Genomic DNA, 21068 nt, shown 5'->3' with positions numbered 1-21068 from the left:
AAAAAGTTTTACTGTGAAAAAAATCCTGTATTATGAAAAAAAAATTCCAATTTCAGCAATTTCCTTCAATATTTATATTCAGCAGCGAACCCAGAAACCCCCGAGCATCATGTCAATATTCGTCTCATCTTGAATATTTAAAAAGTGCCACATGACAAATTAAAGTACATGACAAAGCTTTTATTTCGGCATAGGGAAAAATTTTTTTTATAAAAACTGTTCTGGGCAGATGGGGGTGTCCGGTTGGCGAAGAATGCCCCATATGTATTTTTTTTTTTCTTTATATATGTATATATATTTTAATTTTTTCGAAGTGCTTTCCATTACTTCTTGTTTGTGTAATTGTATGTGTATATCCATTGATCAAGTGACAGTCAATGACAGCCAATTTATTTATTTCACGAAATTACGTTCCTTTGCTATTTCTAGTTTGTGTGTGTGTGTTTTAGCACAGACTCACAGTTTTTTCACTTATTTTGCGCTCATTCGCCATTCTCATATATTCATACCATATTACAAAATTTAATTCACTTTTTAAAACTGCGCAAATTATGACGTTGTCACAAAAAATTACAGAATTTTGTTGTTGTTGTTTGTTGGTTTGCCATTTCTGAGTAAATTTCTCATTCACTCATTCGTGACTTTGCCAAGTTGTTTAATCGGCGCCTTTTTTGCGAGTTGCTTGCTTTTTTCTCTGTTTACTATTTTTAACCGTTTTTTATCTCTTTTTATTGGTGAACGTACCTGACTTTGCGCTTGGAATTTACATTTGTTTGACTTGTTTGTATTTTTCCAGTGCTTTTTTATTGATTTTGTATTTGTTTTTCTCTTAGTGTGCCGCTCTCTATTGCTTTTTCCTTCATAAGGTCAGCTTTTGTAAATAAAATAATTTCGATGTTTTTAAGCACTACTTTTGTGGGTATCAAACCCGATTTTCAACATGTAACCTCTTAAAAAATAAAAATAAATAATTGGCGCGTACACTTCTGTTAGGTGTTTGGCCGAGCTCCTCCTCCTATTTGTGGTGTGCGTCTTGATGTTGTTCCACAAATGGAGGGCCCTACAGTTTCAAGCCGACTCCGAACGGCAGATATTTTTATGAGGAGCTTTTTCATGGCAGAAATACACTCGGAGGTTTGCCATTGCCTGCCGAGGGGCGACCGCTATTAGAAAAATGTTTTTATTAATTTTGCCTTCACCGAGATTCGAACTAACGACCTCTCGGTGAATTCCGAATGGTAATCACGCACCAACCCATTCGGCTACGGCGGCCGCCTCTCTTGCTTCTACTTAATTTTTCGCTTTACTTTTGCTTATTTCATTCCCTTTTGTTTTTCGCTTCGCACTGCTTATTTATTTTGCTCTCTCCTCTCTTCTTTTTGTTGATAACATTTTTGTTTGTTTTTGTATATATTCCTATTCGCTTTGTTTATTTTAATTTGTGTTTAATTACTTCGTTGTTTTTTTGTTGTTTTTTTTCTTTTATTGTTCGCTGTTTATTTCGTTTTTATTTATAGCTGTCGGTTTTGTTGTCATTGGCTGTCACTTACTCAGTGAATATGCGAATAAACCGCGCTTGTTTCCGAGAAGCCTTCGAAACACACATACGAGCGCTAACGCAAATCGTTACATTAAATTTTGCGAGTATTTCTCAAATGTACACTCGTATGTATGTATGTATATATGCATATGTGGACTTGTATGTATGTATTCACCAGTTATTCACTTTCATCCTTTTTCCTACAGTAATTTATTGCTCATTTATTGATAAATATGCAATGAATTTTGTTATTATTTTATTAATGAATGTTCGATGTCTTGTACTAGTTTTCAATTTATTTTATCGCCAATCAAGCAATTAACATACAGTTAAATGAAAATTAATAAGAGTTCCAGTACAAAAAAATCAGAACTTAATGCGAGCGTAGGTAAAATGAGAAAAACGGTACTGTACCGCTATTAACGGTAACGTGCTTTTGAACTGCTCATTACCGAAGAAAACTTCATTGAGAAAACGCTTACTACTTAACGTCTCTACACTAAATTTTTGACGACTTTCAGTGGTGGTCAATTTCAATGGATTTGCCAATCGACACAGGAAATTGAATGAAGTTGGCATTTCATGTCATGAAACATTTCAAGTCACATATTGCCAACATCTGAGAAGCGATGGACTGTTACTTTGAATTTTTGGCAGCCAATTGGCATCTTTTTGTGATGCTCATATGGGGCAGAATTTTTGATAATTTTGCTTTTCTAGACTGTGCCTTTCCCTTCTTTGCAAACAGAATTATTCACCCAGAATCGGAGCGTCATCCTTTTCTATCCATCATACAAATAAAACAATTATTTGAAACAATCAAGAGCGCAGGGACAAAGTACTGGTTCACTTGAAGGCACTTTCAAAATGGCGATAACATAACAGGACAATTCCCACACTAAAAATATTGCCATCGTATTCAATGAAATCAGTAATTGAGTGTCGAGATATTGAGAGACTGCAGATGTTGAGTTATGAATTTTCACACATTTTGTAACCGTAAGAAGCTCAAGTGTTCGGTTGTAACTGTACAAAATATTCCCCAATATTGTTTTGGGGAGTGCTGATGAAGTTATAGTCATCAACCAGATATAAATAGGGGTAATTCCGCTAACGTAGAGATGACTGTCGTGGGAACGAGTATCATAAAGTGTTTTGTTTTTTGAAAATGAAAAGGTAAAAGTAGTGGTTTTTAGATCGCGCAGAGGGTATTGTCTCTTATTGCATACAGGGTATTGTTAAACATATAAATGGTATTAACATACTGAATACCACCCTGTATATGTGCAATTTACCCATTTCTTGCAAATCGACGCCTTTAGTTTTCCCCTTAAACGTCTGTATGAATTTCCAATTTTGTTCCCTATTAGTTTGGAGCTGCTTTTCACATTCATGCCATTTCAATTCCCCTGTATCCCCTTCTTTCGCATCACTAGCTTCGTTTATTGGAGATCTTTACGGAAACGAGAAACTAATTAGAAAAATTCAATATGACCAAAAAATAAAAAATTATAACAGAGACTTACGCTTTCATAGCTGCGTAAAAAACAAAAAATGCGTTTAGCACAATTCTTTCATGCGCCATTTAAGACGCCATTTTCTGCAACCGCTCGACCTGGCAAGCTTTCATGCGAGTGTACAGATAACAACAAACAATCGCCGTTCATGAAAGTACATACTCACCTAAACGGCTATGCTTGTATATGTACATACATACATATGTGCATGCCTACATATCTACATATGCGCATACGGTTTTGCACGCTGTTCATATTTCACAAATTTGCTACAATTTGAAGGCATTCTTATTGTGCGCCTGCCCTATACACCGCCATACGTTTGTTTTTATCTGTGTATATACATACATATTTACATACCTACATACATTTGCACCTTTTTGCGCTGCTAGTATAATAGTTTTGTTTTGTTTTGTTTTGTTTTGCTTTGCTGCTTTTCTTTTTATTTCATTTTATTTTTATTGTTACAGCTGACTGCTTTGCACCGCGTCTGTTATTAATGTTGATCTCGCTACATGCCCTTCGCTGCTTTCTTTATTATTATTAGTATTTTTTTATTTTTTTTTAACGTCTTCTTTGTTTACTTAATTTCGATCTAAATAAATGTAGAAAACATGTTTATAGGCGTATAGTAGTAAATATAATGAAATACAGCGCATTGGATCGAGATAAGGTGGTAGCATAAAAAGTTATGGTTCTAATGAATAAATAAATTACTTAATAAATAAACATTAAAATGAAAAGAGCGAAAAAAACAAAATATTCCGGAAAAACTAAAACGTGTCTTAAAAGAAAAAAAATATAAAAAAATTAATTCATGATATTACATTGGGTAGTTAAAAAAGTTCGGTAGCAAATTTGAGCAAATTTAAATAATTAAAAAAAATATTTTTTTATTAAAGCAAGTATATACATACATACAAACATTCATATATGTATATGTAAGGGTATGCCACAAGCGGTGCTCGAATTCAAAGCTACATTTGTCCAATTTGATACCAAACTTTTTGGGGTGCCCAATACATGTATGTATGTAAATAGTGGAATGCCGCACTCTGAACGCTCACAGCGGCTGGCTAGCAAATGAAACGGAAAAGGCCAAAAAGCTAACGTGTACAGAGTAAATATAAAATTAGCTATAATACAGCGTCGAAAAGGCAAAAGAATACTCAAAACAAACAAACAAAAGATGGAAATAAAAAATTATGATATTACTATTGATAGTAGTGTTGTTGTTTATAAACATGTAAACACAAGGGCAGACCTTTACTCTATACAAGTGGTTACTTGCATCATTTTGCTTTTCTCTACACTTCCACTTCTCCTCTTTCTTTACATTTATTTGCGTTTATTGTGCAATAAAACAGCAACAGCCAGCCAGCACAGGCGATTATTTTTTCAAACTACAATTAGAAGATGCGCGGGCTTTGAGGTACAACTAACAATCGTTTTCGAGCAGAAATGTTATACTCAAACACGCTCGTGTGCTCTAAATAATTGAAAAGCACGCCAAGAGCATGTAGATAAGTATGTATGTATGTATGTATGTATGTATGTATGTGTGTGTGTGTGTATGTATGTATGCACCTTATTAATACGAAGAGAGCGAAAAAAAAAATAAATGAAATAAACGTGAAATATGGCAAATGTACAAACGTGATTATCAGACCTTCCTTCCGTTTATACTTTCATATGCAGACAAATACTCTGGCAATTCTAGTATACGCATATATTGTATCTATGTATGTATGTATGTGCTATATATAGACTTATGCACAAACGCTATGAAATTTCTTCACTTGTTCTCCGCTCGTGTTTAAATACATACATACATAAATTTTAATGCATTGTACAAGTAGTCCCGCACATCAGTTTTGCATTTATTTGCTTTTGTTTTTGTTTTTTTTTTTTGTTATTTCGTTGTTTTTTTTCTTTCTGATTTTTTAGCTGTTCCATTGCCCACCGTGTTCCTACAGCACGTGGCCACATCAGCATTAAATGCCATTGGCAGCAATACAACAACAATCAAGTAATGCAAGAATGAATGTAAGCAGCCCAGCCTGCTGTAGTTAGGCTAAAATGAAAGCTGTGCTATACCCCAACTGCCTTTTACTCTACTAAATTCTACTTGATGACTTATTGTTTTGCGTGGTTTGTTGTTTTTGTTAAGTCTTCGTTTTTCTCTCCGTTTTGCTTTAATGCCATAGACGTTCGCTCTTCTCCTGTCATGATTACCGTTTTGTTGGCTGTCTTTATTTTATGGACTTTTTGCGCTTCGAAATGGCCATTCTTGCCGTCAACTACTGTCCAAATTTCAGCACATACATACATATGTATATAGTGGTGGCAAGATCATATGAAACTATTGTCGTATTATAGAATATTTAATTTTTAAATTTTTTTAGTTCAATTTGTAGAATGTTGATTGGGAGTAAAATAATTTTAGTTTTGTATGCATACTTTTATATGAGAAAAATAAAAATAAATAACTGGCGCGTATTTCTGTTCGGTGTTTGACCGAGCTCCGCCTTCTATTTGTGGTGTGCGTCTTGATGTTTTTCCACAAATGAAGGAACCAACAGTTCCAAGACGATGACGACTGATCGGAAAATGATTTTTATGAGCAGCTTTTTTTGGCAAAAATACACTCGGAAGTTTGCTATTGTTTGCCGAGGGGCAGGCGACCGCTATTAGAAAAAAACGTTTTGTCTTATTTCATGTTGATGCATGCACGGAGATTCAAACTTACGCTCTCCCGAATGGCAGTTGCGCAGCCATGATAGAAAGAATAATGAGATGGCGCCTATCGTGGTACCGTTACTTTGCTCTCAGCAAATTTGACAATGAGCGACGCCGTATTAGCACCAGTATGACCACATTACTATTTTCGTAACTTGATTTAGCAGTTTTTTGTTATTTATTCTCGGAGTTTTAGTTCTTTCTTCATGACATTTCTCTAGCCTGTTCTAATTAAAATATAACGCTTTTGATTTTGTAAAATATACAATTTTTTTAATTAGTTCAATAATTTATTCAGTTTTATTTAGCTTTACTTTTTTTAGGTGTTGTTGGTGTTCTTCTCCTTTCAGCAGCCAAATCTCTCTCTCGCTGCTGCAGTGTTGCCTAGCTTTGGATATAAAAACGCACTAAAATGCCCATTTAAAGAAAATAAATACGACATTTTCTCACAGTGACCTTTTTTACCATTTTTTTGTTTCGGTAGCTTTAAATAAAAATAAAAAAAGAAACAAACACCAAACTTAAAAATTTTCGCGTTTTGGGTATAAAAAAGCACAAAATTTATTGCGAAGAGCAAATGGTTGGCAACACTGCACAACGACGTCAAGCACTCTCTGATGAGCGCAATTTTGTTTCTATCATTCTTTTTGCGCATCAACCCTCATTCGTCTATGGCGGCCGCCACTTTTATTATATACAATTTTTCTACTTTATTTTTACTTTTAATATACTATTTTCAAATTAAACAAACTCCATCCTGAAAGATACAAATAATTTCATTTTTATAATAACTCAAAACAAATGCGACAAACGGACAAAATAAATGTAACTCTCGCGACTACTTACAAGCAACTGTAGTGTAGCGGTATTTCTCTGCTACTTTTGGTTGTGTTGTTATATGTAATGATTTGTAATATGATTTGTGGCCACCACTGTACATGTGCATGCATATATTGTTAATATATTGTATTTTTAAAAGGTATTATTGTTGGTAGTGTGCGCGCATGCGTGATAATTGCACTCTAAGCTGCATTAATAGCTGCACAACTCTTTGGCTGGCGCTAGTTGAGGACCACTCCAAGTTGTGGGGGGTTATGTGTTCTGCTAGCAACATGATTTTCGCATTTACTCGCTATGCTTTGTGTTTAGAGGAATCAGCTTGCTCTAAGCGCTCACTTACATATATTTCAGTTTTTTTCGTAGCACCAAATTTCGAGGTTAATGCACTGAAAAAGAAAAATTCTTGAACTAGAAGTGCATAAAAGGAGAGACAATACTTTATTGCTACTTAAATAATTTTTTGCTTGTGACAAATAAATGTTGGCAACGTATGTATGTATGTATATTTAGACGCATTTATGTGCCTTATACAAGCATCTATGTAATACATGCGAAGGAAGTTCCAAAACAAATAATTTATTTATTAAATAATAATTACAGAACAATTTTCTAATATGTACATATGTAGATATTTTCTTCAAGCTTTCATTCTAACTTTGAGCACATTTAGGAAACTACATTACATATTTATAAAAAAAAACAAAAAAAAAATTGAAAAAATACTCCCTTGCAGTCGTATGGCTTCCACTTTGGAATTCTTTGAAGTTGTATGACAAACGATTTATGTTTTTACTATCTAATAGATTTTTCTCTTTTCCGTATTTGCTTACAAATAGATATTTTACGAATAACGGTATCAACATAATAAATATTAATAGATACTTGTATATATTATATGTATAAATAATCGAATTAAGTCGAATTTTTTGGTTTTACTTTGTTAAATATTTAAATAAATACCGCACAATGAAAAATTTAGAATTTCAAAATCTTCAATAGAACTCTTTTTGTATAATAATTGGCCAAAAAATCACCTGTTTCATTGGCAATCACACTAGTTGTGCCCAGTTGAAAGAGAGAGACCGCTAGAAAATCTGTCAACGTAGGTAGTTGTATTAGTCATCCACACTGAGACGTATGTACATATGTATTTGGCATACGAAAACCATTGAAAGCTATTCTGTTTGACCCTCTAATGTCAACAAATCCATTTAAGCATCCAACACCAATAATTGAATAGACATTTTTTGCATCTAATCTATATTTGCTTTCACACGTCTGACATAATGTTAAGCACCCCTGACCATATATGCGGCTACAGTTCTTTTCATAAAAAGTAGCTTCATGTGCACATTCATACAAACAATACAGGTATACATTTGCTTGTAAGTATATATGTATGTAACTATTAACTGCACTATGTCATCATTGACTTTTGAAGGTCTTTGTGCCTACTTCCCCCTTCCTATATTTTTTTCAAGTAATTAACGCACTTCATCATCATCCCACCCAATTCCGCCCAATCACTCATACATACCAATCGAAACACTTGTCCACAACCACTCGTCAGACTTCGCCTTGTAGGCATTTGTCACGTCTCTCTTGCTCTCTGTAATTGTTTATCGCTCTCGCTGTTGCAAGCACAGCTGGTGAAATCTGGCAATCACACCAGACCAGACCGCATAGAGAAGTCCAACCTACATACATTCATGAGTTTGGGGTTATATATAGTACGTATGTATGTATATATGTATGCGCAGCAAGACAAACAAGAACTCTTAATAAGTGGGCGTAAATGTGGGCCAAAGGGATTAAAAATGTGGCACTATTATCAATCGGCGAGTAAACGTTGTTACTCGTAGGGAGTATATCAACACACGACATTTGACATTTAAGCAAACGGGTCGAGAACAAAAAGAAATCTCATGGGGAGTCGTAAAGAAAACTATGAATTAGGAGAAATTGTAAAGCATTCTAAGCAAGTGGAAAATTGCATTTTAAAAAATGATGATTGATGTCTTGCTGTTGTATGCGTTATTGTTTAAGAATTCAGCGGTAAAACTTGTGTTCAAATATTTATGGCACCATTAAACAAACAAACCTTAAGGTTAATTGGTTTGGGTCCGAAAAAACGACATATCAATTGTTAGAAGCAACCAATTATAAATTAAGTGAGCTATTAAACCACTTAAAACATAAATTAGCAAAAACGAAAAGTTACAATGAAAGTAATTCATAGTCAATTTCATACCTTTTATATTGACATTTGTCCGCTGCTAAGGAAAATGGCTGCCGCCAGTAATTTTGGTTAGTTGCTTTTTTGTTTTAATTTGTTGTTTTATAAACAAGCTTGCGGCATTTTTTCTTTTTGTTTATTCGTATATCCATTTTGCATTGTTTTTCGTCAGTAGGCTCTATGTATCGGAATTTTTCGTCATTGCCTACATTTAGGAATATATGTACATATGTATGTCTATACATACTCATGCATATAAACAAAAAAGTATCTGTGCATGCGAAAAATGATTAAATGCTACCGCTTAAAAACGATGACGACGACTTCGTTGGCTGCGACGACACTCATCGGAGCGGCCTTAAAACGGCGACCGCTGCGCTGTTGTCTGTCTCCGGTTTTTCAACGGGTGCTGGCGGTCGCGGTCGCGGTCAACGTAGGCGCGATATTATATGTACATACAAATTACACATGTACACATGTTAGCTATGTTTGACTTTTATTTTTGGCAAGAGCCAAGTGCTTGCTGAGCGCCAAAAGAGAGGGTTTTAGCGCTTACTTGCTATACTCTTTGTCGCATTCACATATGTACACTCTTTGGTTTGTTCTCAAATTTCAGTCGAATATTTTTGGGAGCATAGTATTGTATTTTTAGCCCGGTTTATTTTAAATGCTTAGTTGTTGAGAAATTTGCTTGTATATAAAAAGCTTTACCTACCGGCGTGTATGCTGACACACTTGCGTGCTCTCGCATTTCTTAATCTTCACTCTTTTGTTTGTTGCGTGTTGCAGTTGCTCTTTTTCACCATTAAATAGTCACATGTTTACCTTTTTTTATACATTGTACTCGAACATCACCTTTCACTACCACTACAACTACCACTTTTGTATAATGCGCTGAACACAATGAAAACAGTGGCTACAGAAGAGCGCCTTCGTCGAAATGATAAATACTCATTCTCTTATGGATACCAAAATATATTGAAAGTATAAACTGTTGACGTTTTTGTAGCAGTTCATCATTGTATTAGCTGTCGCTAGCTTTGCTTTGCGTTTGGTTGTCGGTTGAATAAAAGCGATTTCGAAGAGTAATTGGCTTTTAAACAAAAAAAAATAATAGTATTCGAATAATCGAATGGTGTTGAATTCATCGAAGAGGTTCCGAAGCTATCAATCTTTACAATCTGCTTAATTCTTTTTTCCCAACACCCTGAGTAAACAACAAATTGACCGCACTTTTCGGCGATATATTCATATTGTGGTAGCATGTGTGTTTTCATGTGCTCAGTCCATTAAGCGCAGATGAGCGCAAACAGCGGCACAATTTCGCACTATGCTCTTTAGCCGGGTTGGTGGCAGCACTTTCTCACGTACTTTTACGACTATTTGTTGTTAAATTTTGAGTAGCTCCTAACTGCACACACAACTTAGCGGCCACTATGCTCGTGCATAGTATTTGGTGCTTCGTTTTACTCGCTTTTAAACACCTTGACGTCGTCAACTAGTGTGATTTGTATATTTGTTTCTGCCCTCGTTCAACTGCTGCCCGCTACTCTAACTTTTATTTGATTTGTTATTTTTTACTCTCGCTGCTGCTAATAATCGTGTTCCATTACATATTGGTTTTGATTTACAAACATTTTTATACATTTTTGTTTACAACAAGTAACTATAGCAACTTTTTGGGTGGCGGCAGCGGTTTAGCGACGCACCCCATTAACAACGACGCCTGTCGCTTAAGCATTGCTCGTATAAAGAAATTCCTTTAGTTTACTTACACGCGGATTCCAATGATGACGACGATTGTGTCGCGCTAGTCTGGGCAACTATGTATAAACTCACATTCCGACGAATAAGCGCGAGTCATCTTACACACAACAGACGCCTATAAGAATTATATTTAATTTTTTTCTCTGCTGTCGTTGGCTTTGGGTTATTTTTCTTTCGTTTTTGTTGCTGTTGCTGCATTTTTTGGCATTTACTGCATGCGAAAACGGTTTGTCACACTAGAAACGCAGTCGGCTCAATATTTCAGAAGTTATTGAATTGTTTGTAACCGTGACAATTGAATACTCACAAAGTGAAGTGATATATAAAACTTGCGAAAATCAATGCAGAAATCTCTTGGTGACGGGTGAATTATTTGAAGCTCTTCACACAAAAGTAGTTTGTCTGTAAGGAATTTCGTTACGTGCAAAAATTAAAACCGCGAATCAGCAATATGGCGGCCAAAATGGTAGCAACAACAAGTATGAGCTGAATCATTGTTTGATGCACAATATATTGGCAATTAGCTTACATTTAAGGCGTCTTACCGACAAAAGCGTCGTTTATTGTGAATATAATTAGAAGTAGAAGGAGAAATAATGTCAGTTCATTATAAAATAAATTTTTTAATGGATTCATAAAAATAAGTTTAAAATAGTTTAGGAATCGAAAATTTGTATGGAATTTTCCTTTTATAAAATATATTTAAATAATTAAAATTTTTATGAAAAATATGTTTAGTGAAATAAACTGAGGATTTGGCTATGGTAGGTGGTTAGGCTTTGACAGTAATATTTTCAATTCCAAACGAGAAACGATTGAATATAAGTGAGTTAAATTTAACTATAATGAAAACAGCATCGAAATTAGTTAAGGGTTTTTAATTAAGAACAATTTGCCTGTAACATAAAGTGTATATATGAAAATATATCGGACTAAATATCATATTAATATAACTTAAAAAAAAAATCGTAATGAAATTAAATTTAAGTGGCTTTGTTGTTAATCGGTTAAATTTAATAATTTTTTCATAATCGAATACCACTTGAATTATTATCATTTTATTTTTATGTTATTACACTTTTTTATTTGTATTTATTTAATTTAATTTTTTTTTTCTACTTTTTATTTAATTTTTTAATTTTTTGTTTTGTTTTATCTTATTTCTTCTTTATTTTTATTTATTTTTTTAATTAAAAGAACTATTTATTTTTTTATGGAACAACATTGAGACGCACACAACAAATAGGAGGAGGAGCTCAGCCAAACACCCAAAAAGGGTGTACGCGCCAATTATATATATATATATAACTTCGAATTTAAAACGTACAATCAACATGAAAAATAGTATTATATAAAATAAAATTTAAAACAATTCGTTTCATAATTTTTGTTTTTAAAGCATAAAACTTGGGTCTAACACTGCCCCTGTTGACGAGAACACATTTATACTCTCTTCCCGTGCACAAAGTACATAAAAAATGTATACCTATGTATGTATGTGTGCACATTAATTTATTTATATGTATGTATATAAAACCTTGATATTTTATTACGCAGACATTTCGCATACTACTATTTTATTGCTTTTTGTTGCGCATTTAATAGAACTTTTACTTTTTTACTCCTTTTTCACGTTCTTTATTTTTCACACTTACTTTTCGTATATATTTTTAGGTTCACAAAATGTCGCAATTTACTTCAGAATAGTTTTGTTGGCTTATCTTATCTTGCTGGCGCACAATACATTTTTATCTGCTCATGACAGCGAGAATTAAATTATTAAGTCCCAAAATTCTTTGCTGAAGTAGGAAATATCAATGCCGTTTGTTTTAATTGGTGTTCTTTTTTTTGTTTTCGCTTTTTTGTTGCTTTTGTTTGTTTTTGAGTTCTAGTTGTTGCGACTCTTTTTTCATACAAATATACATTTTTTTTTTTAATTTTTTCCCTAATATTGTTTAAATTTTTGCCTTAATTTTGTTTTAAATTAAATAATCACATTTTGTTTAAATTTTTTTCTTATGTGTGTTTTAAATTAATAATTTTTTATTTAAAGTTAAATTTATTTTTGGTACCGGATGGAATTTTTTTTATTTATGCAACTGCCATTTATTTGAAGAATTTCAGCCTAAAGGCTTTTTATTATTATTAGTAAAAGAACGTTGATTGTCGCGTGCTAACCACAGATACACATACAATACATACAGACATACATACGTCTGAATTATATCTTAATTATTTCCTGCAGCTTAATGCCGCCACCGTCTACCTTTATCAGCTTTATAAGCTTTTTCAAGACAGTAATCGCCCGAGAGGCGCCGCGTAGAAAATATTTTTTAGCATTTTAACGGTTCTTGTCCGAAGTTGGAAGTGAATCGTTGCAATTCGTAGCTACTCGGCTACGATTGCCGGTAGCATTAATATTTTGATTCTATTAAAGATTATTTATTTCGTAAAAATTCTATATTTTATTACACCCTGTATTCGTAGATACCATCTCTGACGGCACTCTGCATTTTCCTTTTTGTTTTACAGAATGTCGCCGGATAATCCTACACAGATCTTAACCGCACACGATTTGACCAGCTTGCGTACGTTGCAGCGTGTGATCACTTCCAGCAGTAACAACAATAACACAGCTGTTGACGACAACGTCGTTTACAACAGTCACGGCCACAGCCACAACAGCAACCGCAATCACAATTACAACCACAATACCAATAATATCACTTACGGTGCAAGTAATCATCACGGCAGCAACGGCAACGCTGGTGGTGGCGGCAATCTTGTCTTCTCCACCATCCCACTGGAAGGCCACGCCTTGCTCATTCAACCATCCCACCTGCTACCTGCAAACGCTGCTGCTTCGCTCACCAGCAACGGATTGCAACAGGCTACGCAAGCGCGCGGCCTGGTCACAGCAGCAACAAATGGTTTACGCGCCGCCAACACCATCAACAACATCAACAGTAGTAACACAGTTACGAGCAGCATTAATCCCGCCGTCAGTAACGCTGCTAGCTTTATCAGCAGCAGTAACAACAACAGCAGCAGCAATAATAGTTTGAATAGTTTTCTTGCCAAAGCAACTATACTGAGCGCTGCGAACCTCAGTAACGCAAAGGCGGGCGGAAAAATCTTTAATACCGGCGGAACAAATTTTAGTGGCAGCACCAATATGCCGACATCGAAGTATGTTTTGTTACAACCAAATGGTAATGGACAGTTTACCACCTATGAAGGCACAACGCCGGCGGCAGCGGCAGCCGCAGCTGCAGCCGCAAATGGCAACGCATCGGCGCCAAGCGTCGGCAACATTGTGCTCCTGGCTACCGAGCCGATGGATTTGAATGGCAGCACAGCGGCAGGTGGCGACGCGGCCGCTGTAGGTCGCGTCATAGCCACAGCGACGACGGGTACTGGTGATAATGACGAGGAGTTGCGCCCGTTGGCGTGGCTGAATGACAGCAATTTGATTAAAGGCATAGTGACTACTACGGCAGGCACTGCGGGTGGTGCTAATGTGAAACGTAGTAGTGGCGCGAGCGGTGGCAACATTTGCATAGTGAGCGCCAGCAACGCGCACGAACTGATTGAGGAGCTGCCGCATCATATAGGAAGCGAGGAAGTGACCACCACCACATCCAGTGGCAATATGTGTACGGCTGGCGGCAGTAGTGGTGGTGGCAGCGTTGTGCCCACCAATATCAACAACATCACTTCACCAACGGAATTGAAAGCCGGCACGCAGATAACCGCACTAAGCGTCAGCGACTTTCAGCAACTAAAGCGTTACGGGAACATAATCACAACCGGCACGCCCATCACTTTGCTGCCACCACACGACACAACAACGGCAACGGGCGGCAGAAAGGATGAGCCAGCACACATTTTCGGCAATATCGGCGCCATTAGCGCCACGACGACAGTGCATATGGGCCCGAGTGGCACCACTACTGTCGTGGAGTACAAATCGAACGGCAATATTCCGACACTTCAGTCGAGACAGTTACTAAGCGCTGCTGGCGTTGGCAATGCCAACAGTGGCACGACTATAACGCCGGCAAATTTGAGCAGCAGTGGCAACAACAGCAACAGCAATAATATGAACTCGAACAACTATGTGCCTTCTTCACCTTCTTCGACAACAAGTACCCAGTCAACTGTATCCAGTATACCCGCCACCGTCGTTGCTTCCAATCCTGCCTCACTGTCTGTTTCCTATACAACGCCTGCTTCAACTACGATGAGCGTTGCCGGCGTCAACAGTGGCACTACCGTGCTCAGCCTACCAAAGCAACTATCAACTTTACCAGGCGGTGTTGTTACGGTTACCAATGGCAACGCCTCGACTAACACAATTTACCAAGGACAGCAGGCGCAACAGCAACAGCAACAGCAGCAGCAGCAACAACAAAAACCACAAACTATCGTTAACAACAATAACACAAGTAGCAGCGCATCCAGCACCACCCACCATCCGCACAAGAAATATTTGCGCGAAAAAATGAATGTATTGGATCATGGAGGCGGCGGTGGTGGTAGTGGTGGGTTTAATGCCAGCGCCGTGCCCAACAACACAAATGGAGGAGGCAATGCGCCAGCTGCCGCTGTCACAGTGGTTGCTTCGCCTGCCTCCTCCAGCAGTTCATTTTCTTCGTCTGTCTCGATATCATCCAGTTCATCATCCACGGCTGCCGTCAACGGTGGCAATAGTCCCATATCTAAGTCATTCTATGCTGGTGTAGCTAATAGCAGTCACAACAATAGCTGTGTGAGTGGCAGCAGCAGCAACAGCGGTGCCATAAACTACTCCAGCACAGCCAATACATCGCCGCCAACGGTGCTGAGCAATTCGACAGCAGGCGCATCAAATGCCGCCACTGCGCACACCGCAACCGGCTCACCAATAACAGCGAGCATGCCATCCACCTACACCATAATGCAGTACCAAAGTGTGGCGTAAGTATAATAAATTTAAATTTGTTTCCTTTTCAAAACTCACAAGTTTTATTCCATCCACCCTTGCAGCTCCTCGCCAGGCATCTCATCGCCAGAACCAAATAACTCCAAAGAATTTTATCCACTCATTGCACCTCAGCAGCAACAGCTACAGCAGCAACGTAACTCGATGCGTTCGCCCACCTCCTATTCCAGCTATGATAATGACTCGTTGAAGGATTTCGAAGTATCGACCAATGGCTCAAGCGGTTTAGGACGTCACAATACTAGTACACCACAGCTTCAGCCCCAACACCAGTCCGCGCAGGCGCAGAATCAACTATCATCATCTGGCTCTTTCGCATCCTCAAAGAATAGTCATTCTGGTAGTACTGGCGGCGGCGGCGGCAGCGGTGGTGTGTCAAATGGCAGCGGTGCTGTTACGCCACAAAAACAAAAGCATCCGAACAATGTGCCGTACGACCCGTTCGTGCATTTAAACAGCAAGCCGCCCTACAGTTTTAGGTGAGTTATTCACGAAGAGCGGAAATAAAAAAATATTTAAATAAAAAGCATTTAATAAAAAATAGTAAAAATTAAATTTTTGGTATTTATATTTATATTTTTCCAGTTCCTTAATTTTTATGGCCATTGAGGGCTCGAATGAGAAAGCTTTGCCTGTTAAAGAGATTTATGCCTGGATTATGCAACATTTTCCTTATTTTAAGACAGCCCCTGCCGGCTGGAAGAACAGCGTACGCCACAATTTATCGCTGAACAAAAGTTTCGTAAAGGTGGAGAAAGCGCCGGTGAGTTTGAATCAACATTTTTGCATAAAATTTTAATAATTTCTTAAAAATAGTAGTAGAAAAACGTAGTTCCTAAAAGGTGAAAAAATAGTAGGGTCATACTGATATATGATGAAGCTTAGCATAGAGCTTTTTTTAAGACCGCAAACTAGAAATTTATGAAAGAACTTTAAACTCAACTTCAAAGCTTTAAACTCTTCAAAAACCAGATTATGTAATAATTCCACATTTATTTTATTCTTGCGCTTAGAACATGGGCAAAGGCTCACTTTGGCGCGTCGAGCCACAGCAACGACAAAATCTCATTCAAGCACTAAATCGTTCGCCATTCTTCCCCAATTCGGCTGTCGATAAATCGGCATCGCTCAAGAGTCCTGGTGGCAGCAATGCCGGTGGCGGCAACGACTCACTTGTGAGCTATGATACTGTCGATAGTGTAGGCAGCGGTGGCGGTGGCGCCTGCAGTCCAGCACCCAAATCTAATATAAATCCACGAATCGATCCACGTCTATTTCCTAAATTATCGAAGGTTATTGGTGGGCAGGGCTTGCTAAATGATGTGGTCGTGTCTGGCGTTGGTGAAGTGCCCGACGAAGACACTCCGTCCGATTATAGTACAACAAATCATAACAACAATTTGAATAACCACACAAGTAGCAACAACAAATACAGCAGTTATAACAGCTCACCGGTGCAGCAAAATGGTGGCAGCGGTGCTGGTGGCGGTGTAGTTGGCAGTGGTGCTTCCATATTAGGTCCTTTCAGCAGCTATGAAAGCATTGAACGCTTAGCCCGCGACTGTGGTGCCGATAGTATCGACGATGTGAATGCGGCTACGGCGATGTTGGCCTTGAAACATGGCCCCAAGGTATTTGCAGAGACCTTCCAGAACGGGTAAGTTGTTGGGACTGGTGAGAAGGAGCAAAAATTATATTAAAAAAAAAACAATGATTTACTTTAATGCAGCGCGCCAGTAATAACCTCTTCACCCAGCGAGGACCATACTTACTCCGCTGGCGGCGGTGCTGGTCTAGGTGGCGGCAGTAATAGTGGCGCCACAACACCACTTACAAATGGCAACTCGGCGCCTACGGCTTTAAATGGCAGTGCGCAGTATGGCACCAGCAATGGTCAGCAGCAACAAAACGGTTGCAATGGCGATAATCAAAGCAATTATACATCCTCCGATGCGGCCTACGAAAGCAGCGAAGATAAGTAAGTGCCGCATAAAGAAAATTCGTGCTGCAAGTTCACCAATTTCATATTAATATCACTTTTAATTATCTCTTCTGCTCCTGCAGCAACAACATCACACCCGAAGAGCTCGAGGATCAGCGTCGCCAGCGTGAGGGCGTTGATGCGCTACTCTCACTTTCGCGTTCCTCCGTTGTCGAATCGCCCACAAAGCGACCATCATCGACAAGCGTCGAAGAAGAACACATATCCTCCTGCCTCGAGAACAACAAAACCAACAACAATAACGGTCATTTTACCAATGGCAATGGCAAAATGGCATTGCTTACCAGTGCGGTTGCCTACAGCCAACAACATCAGCATCATATGTACGAGGACAGCAACAACAGCTTTCATTTGCCCGGCTATTATGGGGCGACGCATCAAATGCACCATCATCACCCTTTAGGCAGTGGCAGTGCACAGCGTAAAATCAAACCCTTGCGTAGTCTACGCACAAAAATCAAACGCAAGGCGCCATGGATGAGCAAGGCGCGGTGAGCAACGGCATTTGTGTGTGGACTGAAACAATGATGAGAATGAGAAGTGAATCTAAAGTGCAAAGAATGTATAAAGACGAGAAGGTGCAGCTACTGGCCGGTTCCACTAATAACACTCGGCTAGGAAACTTCCCCACACATTAGGGTTTGTGTGGTGAGTTTTGTTAGGTAATGAAGGTGAATTGCAGCTTCTTGTTGTTATACGTTCTTTGAAAAGAGGTAGTAATGGAGTATGAGAAGAATTAAAAAGAAAAAAATTTAAGAATGCAAGTAAGGCGGGAGCTGATAGCGATTGTTGTGGGGCTATATATATATATGAAGATGTATATATGTATATATACAAAGGTGAAAAATGCAGTTTATATAGAAAAAATACGGTACAGGTACACGTGAGTTAAGCCGCGCTTCGAACATGATTTGCCTGTAAAATATATTTTTGACTCTGCCAAAAGAAAACAAAAAATTATACGATTTAAAGAAAGTCCTATTGTTGTAAAGTTAATACTTGAGTATCATTACTACGCTTTAATGCTTTAATGACAAATAAAATTTCTTAATATTTTGAAGACATATTTTAATTGAGATGACTTGGTAATGAGGCTATAAATTTTAGATGATAACTGGTTTTAAGCATATTTGAAGTAAAAACAAATTTTAAAACTATTTGGTTGATAAAATTACAACAAAATTGTAAAAAGCATAATAAAGTTTTTTTCCTAAATTTTCCTGAGCCACTAAATTTTTTTAAAATATCAAATAAATTTATTTGACGCTCAATATAATTACTATTGACTTATAAAATACTGATTTTAAAAATTATATTATTTTTCAGCAAACTTGGTTAATAGGACACTCTTTTAAGCGTTGATAGGGGCAGCTCCTCCATTGTAACGCCACAAACTCAAAGCTTCAAAAAGTCACAAATTTAAAGTTACAGAATAATAAAAGAATTCCTCAGAAAAAGTACATTTAGAATACTTAAAATAAAATAAGTTTTAAAACAATTCTTTTATAGCCAGTCGTTTGCGCCGTCCGCCCATTTATACCCAGAAATACACAAATACATGCAAACATACACATAAATACATACATGAACTGTTAAAAGCTAAGCCCCAGATTCCTACTTTACCTCCATTTTCTAGATATACTTATGTGGAAAAATGTTAGAAATGAAAAACAAAGGATATATCTACTGCTCAGCGTTTACTTTAAAGTTATACAAGTTGTAGAAAATTTAAATATTTTTTTAAGTGTTTAATATTATATTTTGAACTGTGGGAATGCGCCACAATTTGGCTGATTGGAAATGCATTCAAAAAGTATGAATTGATTGGACGCGCTGAATACTCACTAGAATTACTTGACTAAAAAAGTTGTTGCATGCGCAGATGTAGCTTTCAGCAGCTATTTTTTTTTCTAAACAAAACTTTCAACATAAATAAACATAAATTTTAAATTCAGGGTATAGTGAACACATTTTTGTGCATACTTGAGCTTTTTAACCTTGGATTAGGTGCTACAATTAATTCAGCGCGCATTTGGCAGATTTTGAAATACTTGAAAAATAATTTAGCATCCATTTTTCTTTATGACTTAGCCAACTGGCGCTCAATTTGAGGTAACTTGCTAATAAGTATGTTTGGTGCGTTTAATCAAAACAAACAGAAACCGAATGCTTTTTTAATCACGCAGAATCAGTGCTGAATGGCCAAAATGAAACCAATGCATTGCTTGTTGCGCCAAAATGTTGTAATTAGTAAAAAAGTATTTTCAGTTGGGCTGAATTTGAGCTAAAATGAATTGCAATATACTAAAAATCATTGAAATGCGCTTAAATGACCAAAAATCAGTTATAATGCTAAACATGTTAAGCAATATGCGCGCTGAATATGAGCTTTTAAACACTATATGAGTGAATTATTCAGCGCTCTGAATTCGAGCTGAGCTTAAGTAATATAAATAAAATAAGCAATGTATTGTTGAGCGTGCGGTATACCACTTCAAATACACGACAGCTGTGAACACCTTACGGTGAAAAACATTTGATTTACTTGCTTAAAGATCTTTAAAACACTTTAGTTAGTTTGTATTAATATATAAGTTGATTTACTTCCAATTTTTTTTATGTTTTCCTTATTCTATTTTCTTGAAGAAATTACAATATTTTATGCCAAACAATATTTTTATTTTACTTATATAATCTAAGCGTTTAATTTTTTCACTCAATTTATATTGGGCAGCAAAAGCATGTAATAATATTACTGCAATAAGAAATTTCACCAAAATCTGTATGTCTATATAATCAACTCGTTCTTCATTTCGAAGCGTTAAAATATTTTCAATAAATGTTTCATTTATCAAGCAGCTTTTAAAAGGCTGACAAAAAAACAACAAAAACTTGTTTAGTTTTCAAAACAAATTTAATTTAAATTGTTTAAAAATAACAAAGAAAAAATTGACTATAAAATAATTTAGCAAAAGAAATTAGCAAATCAAAAATGGTTTAAGTGAATATTAAAGTTTTTAGCATTTAAGACAAAATATTAAATAAAGAAAGATAATTTCGATACATAAAACTGAGTTATGCATCTTTATAAAGCAAAGGAAATTCACTTCAAGTACCTTTTTAGCAAAAGAATATAAAATAAAGTAAAGTAAAACAAAAACAAAAAATACAGAAGTTGTAAAATTATAAAATTAGCAAAAGCGAAAGTGAAAACTCAGTTTGATGTGGCTGAGTAGCGAGGCCAGAATTAATAAAGTAATTAAATACTTTTTAAGTAAAAGCTTAACGCAGCCTTTTAATTACGAACTAAATTGTTTACTATTATTATTAATTGTTTGTAGCGAAAGTGAAGACGTAACGTGAGTGCAAGTGAAAAGCGCAGAAAATCAAAATACAAAAAGCAAAAAAACTTTTAAAAAATTATATAATTTATGTTTTTATTG

The 21068-nt window shown here is 36.5% G+C and overlaps 1 protein-coding gene and 1 long non-coding RNA gene across 8 annotated transcripts in view; one reads left to right on the top strand and one right to left on the bottom strand.

The window, feature by feature from the left end:
- The window catches only part of LOC128859012 (homeobox protein 5), a 75536-nt gene extending 54744 nt beyond the window's left edge, over positions 1-20792 (top strand). For 3 of the 6 annotated variants that reach the window (XM_054095670.1, XM_054095671.1, XM_054095668.1), the window contains exons 2-7: positions 13172-15598; positions 15668-16102; positions 16209-16386; positions 16637-17280; positions 17353-17601; positions 17688-20792. In XM_054095670.1, coding sequence (XP_053951645.1) covers positions 13173-15598; positions 15668-16102; positions 16209-16386; positions 16637-17280; positions 17353-17601; positions 17688-18120 — 4365 coding nt within the window. In that variant the 5' untranslated portion in view covers position 13172 and the 3' untranslated portion in view covers positions 18121-20792. Of the gene's footprint in view, positions 1-10631; positions 10866-11022; positions 11119-13171; positions 15599-15667; positions 16103-16208; positions 16387-16636; positions 17281-17352; positions 17602-17687 lie in introns of those variants that run through there. The other 3 variants (XR_008454091.1, XM_054095669.1, XM_054095673.1) reach the window with 3 other exon arrangements.
- On the bottom strand, positions 5893-11014 carry LOC128859013 (uncharacterized). Of its 2 annotated transcripts, XR_008454093.1 has the most exons (4): positions 10947-11014; positions 8888-9077; positions 6643-7022; positions 5893-6553 (listed from the first exon to the last, which is right to left on the bottom strand). It is a non-coding gene; the product is annotated as an uncharacterized LOC128859013 (long non-coding RNA). The 2 variants fall into 2 exon arrangements; XR_008454092.1 differs by having other exon boundaries at positions 5893-7022.
- Positions 20793-21068: the final 276 nt, after the last annotated feature.

Source organism: Anastrepha ludens, chromosome 3, assembly GCF_028408465.1.
Source record: "Anastrepha ludens isolate Willacy chromosome 3, idAnaLude1.1, whole genome shotgun sequence".
Taxonomy (NCBI): Eukaryota; Metazoa; Arthropoda; class Insecta; order Diptera; family Tephritidae; genus Anastrepha; species Anastrepha ludens.
The sequence above is the reverse complement of the archived record's forward strand: the minus strand, read 5'-3'. Positions and strand labels throughout refer to the sequence as shown.